Source organism: Pelobates fuscus, chromosome 3, assembly GCF_036172605.1.
Source record: "Pelobates fuscus isolate aPelFus1 chromosome 3, aPelFus1.pri, whole genome shotgun sequence".
NCBI lineage: Eukaryota > Metazoa > Chordata > Amphibia > Anura > Pelobatidae > Pelobates > Pelobates fuscus.
Window position 1 is genome coordinate 338,711,205 of NC_086319.1, and position 17,942 is coordinate 338,729,146.

At 38.2% G+C, this 17,942-nt stretch overlaps 1 protein-coding gene across 4 annotated transcripts in view; it reads right to left on the reverse strand.

Moving 5' to 3' along the window:
- Nucleotides 1-526: 526 nt before the first annotated feature.
- The window catches only part of NEDD4 (NEDD4 E3 ubiquitin protein ligase), a 122,401-nt gene continuing 104,985 nt past the window's right edge, over nucleotides 527-17,942 (reverse strand). For 3 of the 4 annotated variants that reach the window (XM_063449083.1, XM_063449080.1, XM_063449079.1), the window contains 8 exons: nucleotides 17,002-17,097; nucleotides 16,393-16,466; nucleotides 12,060-12,120; nucleotides 10,976-11,035; nucleotides 10,770-10,877; nucleotides 7,540-7,636; nucleotides 7,015-7,087; nucleotides 527-3,423 (listed from right to left, as the gene is read on the reverse strand). In XM_063449083.1, coding sequence (XP_063305153.1) covers nucleotides 3,321-3,423; nucleotides 7,015-7,087; nucleotides 7,540-7,636; nucleotides 10,770-10,877; nucleotides 10,976-11,035; nucleotides 12,060-12,120; nucleotides 16,393-16,466; nucleotides 17,002-17,097 — 672 coding nt within the window. In that variant the 3' untranslated portion in view covers nucleotides 527-3,320. Of the gene's footprint in view, nucleotides 3,424-7,014; nucleotides 7,088-7,539; nucleotides 7,637-10,769; nucleotides 10,878-10,975; nucleotides 11,036-12,059; nucleotides 12,121-16,392; nucleotides 16,467-17,001; nucleotides 17,098-17,942 lie in introns of those variants that run through there. The other variant, XM_063449081.1, reaches the window with a different exon arrangement.

The window sequence follows — 17,942 nt, forward strand, 5'->3', positions numbered from 1 at the left end:
CTACTGTAATCACCATGTTCATTATCAGGGTTATTCGCTAGAGTAGCTGAGTTGGAAATACTGCTGATTTAGAGAATTGATCCAATTCGGTTATTTTGGATTGACATTTTTATTTTTTTATTCTCACTATAGTGAATAACCCTGTATGTAACCAACTGCTGCTCAACTTAACTTGCCTGCAGATTCAGAGTCACACATAGTAATCACAGCAACAGGAAAGTTAAGTTGAACAACAGCTGGTGAGATAACCATAGAATCAATCAATAAATCAATCTTAGTTTCATTAATTGTAATGCATTTTTTAAAAGGAGAGGTGAAACATTGATTACAGTTGTCCTTTAAATTCATTGCCAACAAAAATTCCTACAAACCAGTAGCATAGTCAGAGACTGTTTGACTGGCATTACGTGAAAGAGGTTTAAACCCATAGCTCTTAAATATAATCTGACTTGGTGTGCGGCACAGCGCTGAACTGAGCTACCAGGCTGGCATAAAATGTAAGAAACAAGAACACTACAAACAAGAATGCAATGGTAGTTGAATTAATCTTTATTTACTGCTTCAGGATACTTACGGTGTTGTGAGCATTTCAGACTAAAAAATATGAAACAAATATTCCAACATTTGCATCTATACATTTGTTGCTTTGCCTCAATGAATTTGTATAAAATATCAGACTATATACTTAAACAATCCTTTTACTTTCTATAAATTATCAAGTATTTACAAGAAATACTTTTAGGAATAACAGTGCAGCAAGAAAAATAAAATCAGAAAAAAACAAAAACAAAATAGGTTGTAGAAAATCTAAGACACATTACATTTTCTTTCTGTAACAGAAAGTACTTAGCCACTTTGCTGCTTTAGAGTTTGCAAAACATTGCTATGAATGAGTAGCAGGTCTCTCAAGCAGCAGTCACTGTACACATGATTCAAGTCAGGATACTAATATGTGAGCATACTGTTAAACATATCTGATTGGTTGCTTAATATGGATAACATGTAAACCTATTGCATATCATATGTTATCACATACACTGCGATATTATGCAAGCAAACATGCGTTACATTAGTGGCTCTTTCCCCAATCAACCGGGACCCATATCACAAGCATATCATCAATTGTAAAGTTACACCCCAAAAGCCATTTTGTCACCTGTTATATAATATATATATATAAAAATATATTTCTGCAAAACTCTCTTCCCAGGGTCAGAAGGGTTTCTCATTGCACTCAGGGAGATATGGCCACTCATCAAAATGACTTGCTTGTTCCAAACATTGGTATTAACTGGGTTTACAAAGGGATTCAAATTCGGGTCCTGACTCGGGGGTTAAGAACCACGGTGCGTTACTGCCTTATCATTTGAGATGCTGCTGATAAGTCATTGAAAACGAAGCTGCTACTGCATCTAGGATATACATATGCCTGGCTTGAATCAAACCTCTCCGATAACCAACTAAACTCTCTATACAGCACAACATTGTATGTGTGCTCGTCAATGCAGGTTACCCATCTACAAATTGTGCTTTGTATAATTTCTACTACTGGTTTCACGAGCCTGTTTGCACGGTATAGAACATAAAAGGTCTGAGAAAGGTTGCAATCTGCATCGTGTTTACATTGCATATATCAATTTACTGCATAGCAAATTATCAGCCCGGATTGCAGTTTACCTACGTGTAAAACGACAGAGTGTGTGCAGGTTATTACAAACTAAAGTGTTACATTTGACTGCTAGGTAAGCTAAAAAGTAAATTTAATTTATACTGAAAAATTCTTTAGAGGAATTGAAACTCGGAAGTAGCAGTCAGATTAGTAATAAAAACAACTGCAGGTATTGACATAGGAAAATAATTTAAGTGTAGAAAAAAAAACACAATTTCACAGAGTGAACAAAAAAGGACACGTAATCACACATTATTACACTATGATTTTGGTTAAATTGCATTGTAACAAATTATTTGGTAACTAGGCTAAAAGTGAAGGATTTGTATGCACACATACATGTATAGATATTAAGCTAGAGTAAGTGTAAACATATACAAATCTGTAAACATGTCTGTACTGTAAAACTGTGCAAGTTTGCAATAATTAATTCAGGGGTAGCCAGACAGACCACAGCTGTTGAAGTCCTTTTTTCCCACAATGCTTTGAGTTTATTTCTGGAAAGAGGTAATAAGCTACTTGTTGTCTGCCCCTGAATTAATGTGTGCACACCCTACCCTAATTTACATGTTCCACATAATAGAAGAAAAACACTTCTCCTAACTGGAAAATAGAATTCACTTATGAAAGCTTTCGCTAAGTTTTTAAAACAGAGTAAAACAGAACACACCCTTAATAAAAATATATATATATATATATAAACCAAGCATCTGAATAGAAGAAATTCAGCGGCTTAATCTTTTCTCCATATAAAAATTAATTCTTTCTTTTTCCTAGCCTATAACACAGATAAAATGCAGGAATAGCAACAGTGAGGGTGGCTCAAAAAAGTTGAATTGCATCAGTGGTTCTTAAATGTTTTTGACAGGGACCCAGATTATTTACATGGCATCAACTCGGTGAAACAATCTTTAATTGTAAAATTATTTCTGTGACACACCTCCATTTTAAACCAATACATAAAAAGCTAAATAAACAAATAACCATCTTTAGACTGTTCCCATGCTGTGGTGCTGTAAGGATCAGTTTATTGAGGCCAGTGGACTAGGGCCGGATTCATATGACGTGCCTGACCCATGCAGTTGGGATCCAATTAAAAAAAAAGTCTGAGGATCCAGCTCTTGGTGTGACTAAAACGTTCAAGAACCACTGAATTAGATGGATAGGATTTTTTTATTAAAGTGTCTGGTGATTAAGAACATTACACAGCCTGAAGCAGCATCAAGTTTATTTTTAACAGTTGAAGGGGCCTGAGCACTGGCAAGTCCAGCAGTTTTGGGGTCTTGGAGCCCATTTTGTTGTATTAGTTAACATCAAAGGGGCAGGCACTACCTTTCGAATAATCACATCCACTTTTCACAGTCCATAGTTCAGTAGTTTTGTATTCCAAATACTTTCCTGTCTTTATGAAGAGGTAATCAAAATTAGGAAAATAAAATGAATATCCTTTTTTTAGGCAAGACAGAATTCAATCATTTTCAGTGTGTGTATATTATATATATTTATACTCATACACACTCACATATGTGAAACTGCTTCACATCTGAGGATCTTCCCAATTAACATGTCAAATAATACTATATTAGTTCCCTGGGAAATGGACTCTTCACGTAAACACAGCACTATTTTAGAACTTTTCCAGCCATTTTCTTTAATCCACTCCATCAAAGCCTTGAGCATTTTCAATTGCTATGTGTAGCTTGTCCCAAAGGTCCTCAAATGACTCATATGGTGGCAAGTCTAGGCGGTTAAAGCTGAGGAACAAAAAGGGAAATGTGTGTTTAAAAAAAATAAAAAATTATTAATAAAAAACAAAGTCATACTGGTAACAACATTGAGTAATTATATGAGCATTCTTAGCATTAGGCAAGGTTTACTGTGCAGACCAAAACCCAAGACAGACATTTTGGCTTAAGCGTCAATCACCATACTGATAGAATTGGTCATTTCAACACTATGTAGTATTATCTCAGTCATACATAAGAATTGTTTCAGTCAGAACTATTTCATAAAACCACAGACAGGCTTCTCACAGAAGAAAAAATATTTTTTCAAACACAGCCCTGGCATAATGAATCAATGAATCTCTATGAGGAAAGTTCAGTGTCTACATGCAGAGGGAGGAGACACTGAATGTTTGGATGCATTTTAGACAGCCCTGACCCAGGAAGGATCTCTAACAGCTATCTGAGGAGTGGCCAGTGAAGTTATCACTAGGCTGTAATGTAAACACTGCATTTTCTCTGAAAAGACAGTGTTTACAGCAAAAAGCCTGAAGGTAATGATTATATTCACCAGAACAAATTCAATAAGCTGTAGTTGTTCTGGTGACTATAGTGTCCTTTTAAGACTAAGACTGAGGACATCCAGCATCAGTTAAATCCCCATAGGAAAGCATTTAAGCAACTTTGTATTCCCTACACTATAGAATCCCTTTAACCCCTTAAGGACACATGACATGTGTGACATGTCATGATACCCTTTTATTCCAGACGTTTGGTCCTTAAGGGGTTAATAATATTGATTCTTCTAGTTCTTTGAAACCTAATACACCAGTTAAAGCAAGCAGAGCATTACTGGGACACTTTAGGCACCATAGCCTCTTCATCTCACTGAAGTGAAAATGTCTGGAGTCCCCTGGCGCTGTACCACTGTTCAGTATTAAACAGTTTTAAATTGGTTTGAGACTGAATTAGTGCTTCCTGTCACTGCTGGCAATTGTTGGAATGAATTGGTATGGCTAATGAGGAGTTACACTGACCAGTTGGACGGAACCACAGGACTACAGATACCATGACCCTCCAACTGTAGATAGAGGACAAATTTCAGAAAATCTTGAGAAACCTCCTTCTACATGAAACCCCCAATTTCAAAATTTAGCAAAAAATCTCAGCTGGTAACTGCACAGGGAGCAAACAACCACTAAGCCCTAAACACGTGCCAGGATTTGCACAGCATTCTTTTAGAATGCTTGTCTACAGGATCCTTAAAAAGGAACCATCATTTGTGTCATCCACATTAGGGACTGCTCCACATGTTTACCTCTACCAGGTACAATCACTAAAAATTAGAGAAAGGCATGTGGGAGACCAAAGGCTCTCACAGGCTTTATTACTAATTGTGGACAATGATTGGTGTACCGAAGAGCAAAGTGGGCCAGACAAAAAGTCCAAAAGTACTTCATCCAAAGCAAGCACCTCAGAAGAGGATGACTGTTATATCAAGGACTCAAAGTGTGGAATGCCTCCAGCAGGATTGAGCGCACGTGTTCTGAGTAGAAAGCACATGAAGGTGAAAGATTCTGCGTGGAGGCTTGAGAGTCTCTGTCAAAACCATCTTGAGAGGTAACCTTCCAAGGAAAGGCTTAAAAACCCACATTGAGGAAATCCAAATTAGAGAGTGACCAGGGAAGTTCATGGATTTGGATAAACCCGAGTGGTTTATCCTGCACTGCTTGAGTGTACAGTTTGGCAAAAGCAATCACCATACAGCCAGCCATGGTCTATAAAACCTCAGTGTTTTCTAAAAACGCCCTGCACATAATGCCAAACAAGAAACATATTAGAGTGACAAAGAGGCATACATTGGGAAACCTAGAAGGAACATTCAGTGGTGTATCCTGGTTTTGTGCCGCCCTAGGCAGGACAAAACTAAGACCCCCCCCCCAGCCACCGACCCCCCTCCCCGCCTCCCCACTCCCCACTCCCCACTCCCTCCTCCGCCTTCCAAATACACACATTCACTGACAGATACGCATACACTAGCTAACAGACACACACTCACTCACTAACAGACACACACTAACAGTGAGTGTGTGTCTGTATGTGTATGTTAGTGTGAGTGTGTGTTAGTGTCTGTGAGTGAGTGTGTGTGTCTAACAGACACACACTCACACTAACAGACATCCAGACACACTCACTAACATACACACACAGACACACTCACACACTAACAGACACACACACACACACTAACAGACACACACACACTTACACTCACACTAACAGACAAACCACTCACAGACACACTCACAGACACACACTAACAGACACACACTAACAGACAAACACTAACAGACAAACACTAACAGACACACACTAACAGACACACACACACAGACACACACACACAGACACACACACACTAACAGACATACAGACACACACTCACACTAACATACACACACACTGACACACACACACACACACACACACTTAACGACACAGACACACACTCACACTAACAGACAAACCACTAACATACACACACACACACACTAACAGACACACACTAACATACACACACTTTTTCTTTTAAAAATTCAACCCCCCCAGCCTCCTTACCTTTGGGAATGCTGGGGGGGGGGGTCTCCTTTTCCCTGAGGGCTGCTGGTCAGTCGGGCGGACGGCGCTGGCGAGGGAGAACTTCCCCTGAGCTCTCTGCTCAGCTCCCTCGCGCACCGCCTGCAGAGTGATACCGGGAGCCGGAAGATAACGTCATCTTCCGGCTCCCGGTATCACTCTGCAGGCGGCGCGCGAGGGAGCTGAGCAGAGAGCTCAGGGGAAGTGCTCCCTCGCCAGCGCCGCCCGATCAGCAGCTCGCCCGGATTGTCAGTTAGCCGCAAGGCTAACAAGGTATTTGCCTGGGCATTTGGGGGCGGCGTTTTTTGCCGCCCCCTGGAAAATGCCGTCCAAGGCAAATGCCTTGTTTGCCTCGCGGCTAATACGTCCGTGGGAACATTGATGGTATATCTGATATTAGCTAAGTCACACCCATGCTTAGAAGCTATGGAGGTGCCCAATGAGTCTCTTACTCTACCCACAGAAGAGCCAAGTAGGCAGGGGTTGAGGATTTGGAAAACAAACAGGCAAGCATGATGTTAAGATTTAACTCAGAAGAGCTAAAGAAAAAAACCCGCTGATGAAGTTGTTCCAGCTCTCCTTCATAAGTAGAGGAGGCAGGTAAGAAGTCATGATGGAAGGAGAGTGGGAGGCTGGGAAGAGTTTTGTAACTGGGGAGTTTCCTATGGGAGGAGCAGCAAGGAAGAGGTTTCTCAGGCTTCCTTGAATTGGTGCTACCTCTCCAGCTTGGGGAAGAAATATCCCACAAAAATGTGAAATCTTGTGGAATGTGACCACAATAAGATGAAAAATAAGTTTGTTTGAATTGCAGTTTTACCTGGAATCATATCATCACTATTATCCTCCACTTATTTTTTACATCTTATAACTTTCTGTTATAGTAATATTTAATGTAGTTATTATTGTCCACTTAGACAACTTAAAAAAAAAATTAAATTAGTAATTATTTTTTTTTAGAATGGCGTTCTATATCAGTGAACCTACCATGTGTGCGCCCTTGGAAGTTTATCTGGAGTGCCCCATTTTTCAACTGTAAACAACTGTGGTCCATTGGAGCCTAAAAATAATCAAAAATGTATTTAAAGTGAAACAAAGAGGTTTACATTACAGAAACAAAAAAACAAAAACAAAAAAAACAACAGGCAATATGCAGTGTTTGACAGCAAACTTTTAGATTAAAATTAACCGTAAAAAAAGATGATCTTGATGTTAAAATAAAGAGACACCATTAAATGTCAAATGAAGTCTACAAAAATGGGATATTGTAGTAAACAAACATTACACAACCACAGACATTTGTAATTTTTAGATTATATAAAAATACATACAAATGATGCTGTCCATTTATCACTACTGAGAACACAAATTGCAGCATGGACGTTTGCATGAGATCCAGGGGTGGGAACTTGGATCTTGCCAGAAAGACAATCAGATTGTTACTTAAATAGAAATAAAACAGCCAGAGTGTCCACAAGGTAAAGGCTAATTTAGTGAAGTTGAAGTACATACCATAAAGCTCAGCAAATCCATTCATGGGTACACGGGAAGTGCCAGTGACAAACTGAAGTAACCGTATTCTTTTTTCTGCATCCATCATTAACACAGCCTGTGAAAACAACAAGGAAACCATTAGAATGGTTACAGATTTATCCCAGAGGAAGGAGAAGATATAACACTTTTTTTTTAAATAGTCACAACACCTTAAACCAACCCGGAGCCTATGTCAATGGCTACATAGAGTGATCAACATATTGAAATTGCAGACACTTATTAAAGAGACACTCCACTGCGGCTATATAAAAAAAAAAACAGAATCCACTATTAAGTAGATATACACCATAAGAAAACATGTAAGAATGTATTTATGCATTCTCTAGTCTGCTGCCTTTGCAAGCCCTCTACTTCTAACCCGGCCCAGACTTTATGTGGCTGTCCAATCACAGGCTTCCCAACGCAGCTTAATTAGAAGTCTCTGCAAGGCAGATGCTCAGGGCCTCTTGATTTAACTTAACTGAGCTAAACAAACCAGTAGGTAACAGTTTTAGTTGTCAGACTGACAGTCACAGGGTTGTAACAAGGTACATTTATAAAAGTGCCAATTTCTATTGAAATCTGCACTTTTTGTAAAATGATAAAAGGGAGGACACACTTTTCACATAAAGCTGAAGTGTTTTAAGGGTCTGGACGACAGCATGGGCAGGCATTTTAAATCTTCTCAAGATATGTATGTCAATGATGCAACAAACTGAGTAAAGCAGAGTTCTTACATGCTTAAAGGAACACTGTACTCACTATAATAACTTAATCTAATTAAAGAAAAGAGTGGGAAGTAGGTTAGTGCTAGTAATATACAAAGTAGGCAGCAACCTTACAGAGGGTCACCCTCTAACCCTCTGAGGTGAGAATGTACAGGTAAAAGGAGAAAAAGGCTGCGCCAAAAGAAAACTAAAAAATACAAAATACAATAAAATAAGTCCCAATAATGTCTATACCCTTGAGCTGGTTATAGCTCATGCAAATGTGACTTCATTACATTTTATTCTTCATCTGCCACGTACCCCACACCCTGCACAATTGGTCCTTTTCCCTTTTATATTTTTCATATCACGGGAGGATCTAAAGCATCATAGAAAGAGAGAACATCCTACCAGTGCGACGTGCGCAACAGACATTGACATTTTCATTCATTCTTTTTTATTCTTCTTTTATTAGGACTAATTATTTTATATTTATTTTTATTGGGACTTATTTTATTGTATTTTGTATTTTTTAGTTTTCTTTTGGCGCAGCCTTTTACTCCTGTTAATCTAATTAAAGTTGTTGTAGTTGCTGTGATAGAGCCTTGGAGAGGACCGTCATGCTGGAGTTATGCCTACATAGGACAGCTCATCAGGGTGACTACAGAAACGTAATCCTGCAAAAATAACTAGATGTTTTTATTATCTAGCAAAGCAAAAATCATGTCTTTAAAATTAACTCCACACCCCACTGCTCTATGATACACAACTATATAACCAAGACTCTCTTTCGGTGAACACTGAGTGAGGAACTGGTAAAACTTTAATGTTTTTCCAGGGACATTAAAAAAAACTATTTATGCATGCATCAGGGCTACTGAGTTTATATTTTCGAATGGTTTTAAACCTAAAGAACTCAATTATGTGATGCCAATTAAAAGGTACACTTATTTTCAGAAGGCAGGCAAACTAAAAAAAAAGATAGAACTTGTAAAATCAAGTTTTAAACTCATTTCTCTGTATAAAAGGAATAATAATAAAAAAAAAAGTTTCCAGCTTCTAAATCTAATTTTCCAGTAAAGTCTACTGTGGAAGTTTTCTACAGAGGAATAAGAATATGGATTACTGGCTTGCAGCCTGCTGAAACATACTCTACACCCAGATCAGGCCTCTGATTTCTTTGAAGTTTGTTGATATTACTTGCAAGCAGCCAGATTCCGATAACTTACACAGATCAGCCTTAATGATACTTTAAAGAAAACAGACTGAAAAAATACATTCTATGCACCCACTATGTGGTTAAGTCACACATTTTTAATATATAAAAATCTTATCCAAGTAGGAAAATTCAGTATTTTCCATACGCTACAGGCATCACCTCTGTATTTTGTACCCACTGTGTGCTTCCTTATTTTGTGCAGTTTACATCATGAAAAAGGATACTGACAGGTCAAACTCTGTTCTTTGTTGAACGTAAGATGAGTAAATTTATATGATGGTTATTTTATGATAGTACAAATATTTTGGTTTTTATCCCAGACATCTGCACAGAATCAGCCATTACATTCAGATCAGCTATGTACTTTGTTCTAAACGGTAAAGGCATGTTTATTAACTTACTACGATCAAGAATATGATCTCTACTAAAGAACTATTATGCTGATGACTGTATAATAGACTCGACATTAACATTGTGTAACATTTAAAGGGAAATGGTAATGTCCTAGAATTTTTTAACATTATGTTTACTTATCCCCCTGTACGCTATAAATATGTATTTGTTAGGTGTGAAAAATAAAATTAAACGTAGAAATCCACAGCTCTTTGTACCATGTTTTAGTTCCCTGTCAATTGTCATTAGTTCTGCCATTTGGACGGAACTAGATTTTTTTTTTTAATATAAATTTAAAAATAAACAGGGAATTCCATGAAAAAAATGTGAAGAGGGATCTAATATTTAAATTTCCTTTATTGCACAGTCTAATTAATTAAAATGTTCTTATCTCCTGCTAGACTCTGCAGGAGCCTCCTTTGTGTGATTTAAGTTCACAGAGCAGGAGATAAAAACTTATAAAGCAAGTTAACATCTGATTAAAATAGAAACCATTTTGTTTTCATGCAGGCTGTGTCAGTCACGGCCAGGGGAGGTGTTACTAGGGCTGCATAAACAGAGACAAAAGTGATTTAAAACTCCTAAATGATAAATAATTGAGCAGTGACTGCTTCATTAAGCTAAAGTTGTTTTGATTCCTATCTCTCTCTAAATGATCCAGTGCTCTCAGTCACCATTGCTGCCTAAAGTTAGACTACAAATGCATAAATTCATTTCTGGATTAGCAATTTAACAAACCTAGATAAGCTGCCAGGTTTTGTTAAATTGTTTCAAAAACTGTTAGAAACAAATTGGTTTGCACCATCACCACTAACAATGAGCTGTAGTGATTATGGTGCTTGGAATGCCCCTTAAACTAAACATGCATCATTTTATTAAAAAGCAATTACCTTCCAAAACCACTGTATAACGTGGTGTCCCTGGGAATATCCATTCTTGTATTTTGTATGTTCTTTCCAGTTATTGACATCAACGTCTCCTAATCCACACATTAGCAGCTAAAACAGATGACAGAATATAGCTGTTGATTTATACACAAAAGAAAATTTGTAAATTAGAAATTTTTTTGCAACAAGCATTGAAAATTCTACTGTACCTCCAACTCATTTTCATCAAATATTTTAATCAAATCCTGTGGTATCAGCTCAAAAAAGCCCTTAAAATAAAGGAAAAAAATAAAATAAAATCAGATGAAAAAATAAATATATATACATAAAACTAATTGGCTTGTTTCCACACTCAAGAACACTAGGCAACAATTTTAATAAAATATAGGAAACTAAATATAGTTAACATGGCATTCATACTGGAACTTACATTATTAATTTCAAATAAATAATACACTATAATTCTTGGTCTATATGGGGAAATTAAAAAAAAAAAAAAAAAAAAACCCTCCCTCCCTTGACATCTCCACCACCAACATGACAGTTCTAATTGGAATATTTCAGACTACAATTCATAGCTTGTGAAAGATTGAGAGTTTATTATCGAAAAAGAAAACTATGAATATGCAGCAGTACTTGCTTGATTTAGGGAAATTAACATTGCACAAAATGTATTTTTAAATCCACTTAAAAACACTGCAAACACATAATGCATGTGTCTTTTTTACAGTTGAAAGCATGCTTCCTAGATCCCAGATCTGTAGCTATTGCAAGGTAATAATTCATGTGCCCCCAAAGAAAACATACATCATTAAACATATACGCATATATTATCTGCTGCCCCTGCTTTTTTATTCATTTATTTTATAGAAAGTAAATCAAAAATATTAAAATAATATTAATTATTAAATAAATAGCTAGTAGTGTACTGAAAAGTTTCCCCATTGATCCATATTAGGTCACAGTTTACTATGAATTGAAAAAATATATAGATCTATATCTATCTTAAGCATCAGCCAACCTTATAGGTATCTCCCTTGCTATTTATGCAAAATACAAAGCAATAGCCAAACAAGCTATGCCCAATTAATTGTAGAAGTTTCAAATTAAAAGTCACATTAATGAAAACATCAATGAATTCTATGCGAAATAAAAGCATTTCTAGGCATATAATATTGCATTAGTGGAGGTCCAGAGGCAATGTGAAACATCATAGCTTTATGTTTTGTATAAATTGTAGCTATGGACTGTGTAAGAGAAAACAAACACTTTTCAGCTGTTTAAAAATAATACCTCTTTAAAAGAAGCCATCTGTTTCTGAACTCTTTCTACAAATCTCCACTGTATGACAAGGCTGCATAAAAGAAGAACATGTACTTAGAAATCTCAGATTACAGATATTGACCCCCCCAACCCCCACCCCCCCCAAAAAACAAAAAAACAGAATGGGTTATTTGGGTTCAGTTTAATATATTTCAGTTTTCCTTGAGCAGGAAATTCAGAGGTTGCAATCACTAAAGTGAAACTGGTTGCACATTTAGCAATGAATTCAGTGAAACGATGGCAATATTTATGATCAACTTGACATTTACAGCAGGGCTTGACAAATTTGCTTAGAATCTAGGAGCCAGCAAAAAAAAGTTAGAGGTTTTTCAATGTCAAAAATACAATTCTTAGTCACCAGAACCACTACAGCTTAATGTAATAATAGCCTGTCCATGCACACACTTTTCAATGCAAACCCTGCATTTTCAGAGAAAAGGCAGTATTTACATTGTTGCCTAGTAATACTTCTAGTCACAGTCACTCAGACAGCCGCTAGATGTGCATCCTGGGTCAGTGCTGCACTGTGTGCAGCACCTATGTTTAACATCTCCACTCTCTGCATGGAGGTGTTGATTGTTCCCCATTGAGATGCATTGAATCAATGCATCTCTATGAGGAGATGCGGATAGGCGCAGTGTGGCATTTTGCCACACATGCGCAATAGCCTCCCAATGTTTTCCTATTAGAAAGCATTGGATTGGTTGAGATCATCAAGACTGATGAAAGCAGTCATGGAGGCAAGGCCAGCTGCGGTGAGACCAGCACAGCGTGGGGAAAAAAGGTGAGCAAAAAACACACACAGACACACTGCAACAGTTTGGCTTTACCTGTGGTCCAATGGGACTTCAATCATCTCCCTGCACTGCTCCCCAGGGCGCTGTTAGTGGTGCTAGGGCTGAAATTACGTGATATTACATCACTGGATGGCGCAGAGAGGTTACAGCTTCCTCGCATTGCTGCCCGTCTGCCTCAATCCTGTAGGAGCCACCCGCTTGCCCGCCCATGCTCTTCCTGAGCTGACCGGCAGACCGCACGCCCATGCTCTTCCTGAGCTGACCGGCAGACCGCACGCCCATGCTCTTCCTGAGCTGACCGGCAGACCGCATGCCCATGCTCTTCCTGAGCTGACCGGCAGACCGCACGCCCATGCTCTTCCTGAGCTGACCGGCAGACCGCACGCCCATGCTCTTCCTGAGCTGACCGGCAGACCGCACTCTTTGTGAGCCAGCCGACCACCTCAGTGGCTAAAGGGGCCAACAAATCACTGCCGCCAGGACAAAAGTACGCAGAATTCTTGCTGATAAACTCAAACAATAAGTAGCTTTACAGTTACAGTGCTCCACTGCAGGACCACCACCAAGTTCAACCATTAGAAAAAATAATTACATAGTATGATTAATTTGTCATCCACAAAATAAGTGAAAGACAAATCCACTATCAAATTGGCAGCTATTAAATCTATAAATTGTGCTGGGTAAATTACCAGCAAATATATATCTTAACCCTTTCCCGACCAAAGACTGAAATTTTCTGTCAAGCTTGTCCTTGTGTTAAGGACCCTGGACAGAAAATTTCCGTAATTTATTAATCCCATTTTTTTCCCCTCACCAAAACATTGGCATAGATTGGTGAAAAAATGTTGACAACTTAAGGCACAATATACACCATATAACATACCCTGGAGTGTCTGCTTTATCAAATGAAAGCCCTTTGTGGGGTTATTTGAACAGTCAAACTGCTATAATACCCCAAAATGACACATAGGCCTGTCAAATCCATCTATGAAAATTCTAACTATAGAAACTGAAATAGCATTGTCTCTTATATGGCATTGTAGATTCACTGAATAGTGCCAAAGACCTACAATGGGGGTATCGCTATACTCAGCAGATGTAGCTAAACACAATATAGGGTTCTGTGCAGGAATAGCACACACCGGCTTTACAAAATACACTTTACAAAAACCTTGTTATATGTGAATATGCCAAAATAGAGAAAACACACAATTTTACTCCAATATTTAGCAGAGATTGGCGATGAAAAGGCTATGTTAAAAGTGTCAAAATAACCTTAGTTAAATAGCATGTGATATCTGCTTTATATAAATATATACTTTTCTGTGACAATTTTGTTTTCTGTGATGGCTACTAATCCTACAAGACAAACATACCAACTTCTAAAATTGTTTCACATTGAAATTTTATATTAGTCCTTTTATTTTGTGTCCTGTAACTTTGAAAATAAGCATTATGTAGTCTATAAATCAAGACACACAAATAAAATGTATTTTGAATTACTTTTTGTAAGCTGGACATATTATGCACACGCTATTATTGCCAATCTGGTAAAAAAAAAAAAAAAATGTTTTTTCCCACATTTCTTGGCATTTTTTTTATTAATGAGAATTTATCCATGTATATGTGACATCATATTAAAGCCCCTTTTGTCCTCTAAAAAAATGGTATATAATATGTGTTGGTGCAATAAATGACAGAGATGCAAATTGTGTTTGAACGCAAACAGCAAAAAAGGCTTGTGTCCTTAAGGGTAAGACAAGCTTTTGAAGCTGTGTCCTTAAGGGGTTAAAGGAAAACTATAGGGTCAGGAACACAAATATTTATTCCTATAACGTTAAAAACATTATCTAACCCCCGCATTGCCCCAGGAAGCACCTCTAGTAACCATCTGGGGAGTGGTTACTGGAGGTGTCCCTAGGCTGTAATGTAAACACTAGCTTTTCTCTGAAAAGACAATGTTTACTGCAAAAAAGCGTGCAGGGACTGACTATACTCACCAGAACTACTACATTAAACTGTAGTTGTTTTGGTGACTACAATGTACCTTTAAAGAAACACTATAGTGTTAGGAATACAACTCCCCGTGCAAAAAATTCTAAGACAAAAATTAAATAATATTTTACTTGCCTACCGTGATGTTGAGGAGGAGGCATGGCCTCCATTGTTGTCCAAACCAATGCTCCTCAAATGCCACGTGCACATTCAAACTTTCACATAGGAAAGCAATGGAAAAAATGCTTTCCTACAGGGCTTCTACATCATGTGACAAACTTTACTAGAGGAGAACTTAAGCATGTCATTTCTTAAAAACGGCAATGTAATTTTGCAGGGACACTGCACCCAGAGCACGTCACTGAGATGAAGTAATCTGGGTGACTACCACAATTTACGCACTGAAGCAAGTTCAAGGCTGTATCTTCCATGAGGCAACAAGACATTTGCCCTGGGTGGTACTTTCAGGAGGGCTGCAAAAAGAGCTCCCCTCCAAGCGCCTTGGCAGATGCCTTGCATCATGGGGGGCCCAAGAGCTGACCGGCTTGGGACCCCAAACGAGGCAGACAGATGCTAATATTGCAGGCAGCGAGGGAGAGCTGTCCGCTGAGCTATTCCTGCTCAGCGCCCAGCAGTGATGCAGAGTCGGAACATAACGTCACTCCGACTCCCGGCATCACTAAGCGGCACGCGAGGGAGCTGAGCAGGAAGTTTACAGCTCCTTCACCACCATCATTGACCACTCGCCCACCCATCAGCAACAGACAGCCCAGTAGCCCCACTTGACCCCAGGGAAAGAATCCACTCCAGCTCTCCCGAAGGTATGGAGGCTGGGTGGATTTAATTTAAAATAAAAAAACAGCAACAATTTGTGAGTGTGTGAGTAAGTGTGTGTCTGTGAGTGAGTGCGTCTGTCAGAGTACGTGTGCCGGTCAGTGAGGATGTGTGTGCCTGTCAGTGTATTTGTATATATGAGTGTCAGTGTGTGTCTGTCAGCCAAAGTGCGTGTTGGTTTTAAACAGGAAGAGGTGCAGCCTTAACAGGAAGGGGTGGGGGTGCCAGAGTTTAATCATGCCTAGGATGGCATGAGCAAGGTTGCTAGGTTGCTTGGCTGTGGGGTGGCAGTATGTGTGCAACCAAGAAGGTCAAGGAAACAATTCAAACAACAACACAATCTATACATTTGCTACCAGTTTGGCTAGTACAAAGTATAGACAAAATGTTATTCCCATAAAGTCAGTCAAGTCATGCTTGCTATGACAAGAGTACTGTGACAAGAGCACAAACACAAAACGGAATGACAAAACACACAGCAAGAAGTATAGGGAAAGCTGGTTACCTGAGAAATCATTTATAGAGCTAAACTGCACTACGAATAGTAAGGAGATTGAGCACTGAAAAATGATATAACTGGCTAATGAAATAGTGATTGGAAGAAAAGGATGGGAGTTGTTACATTTTTCAGTATTGTTAGTTAGCATATAATTATACATTCCAAAGCCTATACTTACTGAATATACTCTTTCTTGTTTTTGTTGGTGACAACGATTTCTGAGCCTCCAGGCTTCAGGTCATGTTGATGAGTCTAAAAGATGATAGACAGCCTTGTTATCAATTCTATAAAAACCTATTATTTAACATGTAAAATGTCCTTATTGTTGTTGTTACTTTGACTTATCAATTCCCAATCTTGATATAAACCTTTTACAACAAGAGTTGCTAGGAGAAACCCAACTTTTTTTTTTTACACACACAAAGTGAATGAACTGAAAATGATACAACACACAGCACTGTGAGTGTTAACTAATTTATATACTTTGCCTGCCTTGGCTGGCAAAGTATGTTTATATGAAAAAACTAATATTGATACATAATGTTTAAACACTTAGCACAAACAAAGAATTTGGTATGCAGGGCTCTATGAGAAGTTTTTACCTCTGCACTGCCAGTGGGAGGGTGAGACCCAGAAGCTTTACAAAAGAGAGGATTTCTCTAGGAATAAGCACTTATATAAAGTAAGAAAGAGGGGTGATTGTGTTAACTTCTGGGATTTGGAACGTCCTTCTAAAATAAACAGCAATGCATGTAGGTAATTTGCCCTTATTTACTCTTACTCTTACCTGTCCAAAAAGCTCTTCATCAACAGTGAATCGTAAGTCTAATTCTATGGGATCATTCTCAAGTATCCACTGGAGGGAATTGTAATATTCACTGTCCTGAAAAAACACCAAAGCAAGTGTAATTTTATTAATATTGCATGTCTTTTCAAAATAAAGTAACATTTTATTGTTCACTTCATAGCAATTAATATCACTGGGCCTTGAAGGATTAAATAATTACAACTTTAAAGGAACACAAACGTGTATTCCAGAACCCTATAGTGTTAAAACCACCATCTAGCCCCCTGCCCCAATAAATATAGTAAAATCTTGCCTTTATTCCAGGCTGTTTCTGGCTCTGCCCCTGATCTGCCCCCTTGGCTGATTGGATGAGCATGTCAAGGAGGCAGAGCCAACACAAGCCAAACACAGCCCTAGCCAATCAGCATCTCCCCATATACATGTATTGAATCAATAATAATACATGTATTGAATCAATAATAATGTAAACACTGCCTTTTCTCTGAGCAAACAGAGTTTACTACAAAAAGCCTGCAGGAACTGATTATACTCACCAGAACAAATGCAATACGCTGTAGTTGTTCTGGTGACTATAGTGTCCCTATAAATGAGTAAGTCTTATATGGCACAACGGACAAATTTGGGGAGATTTATCAAGGTGTGTTGTTCTAAAAGGCAATGGTAAACAGTAAGGATTTACCAAATTAATGTACCTGGTGGATCCCCTGGTTAGTCCCCCAATCTTAGCACTTTATTGAGGTTTACCAATAAATAAATAAAAATACAGTTACTAGGTATATGGGCAAAAACTGAGATCATCAAATGTTCAACCCAAAGAACATGTTTTACTGGTTTACTGGATATTTTCCAGGAGTGCTTCTCAAATATCTGAAATATTTTATCAGCAACATGTGTCTCTGGCAGAAAATAACTGAAATTCC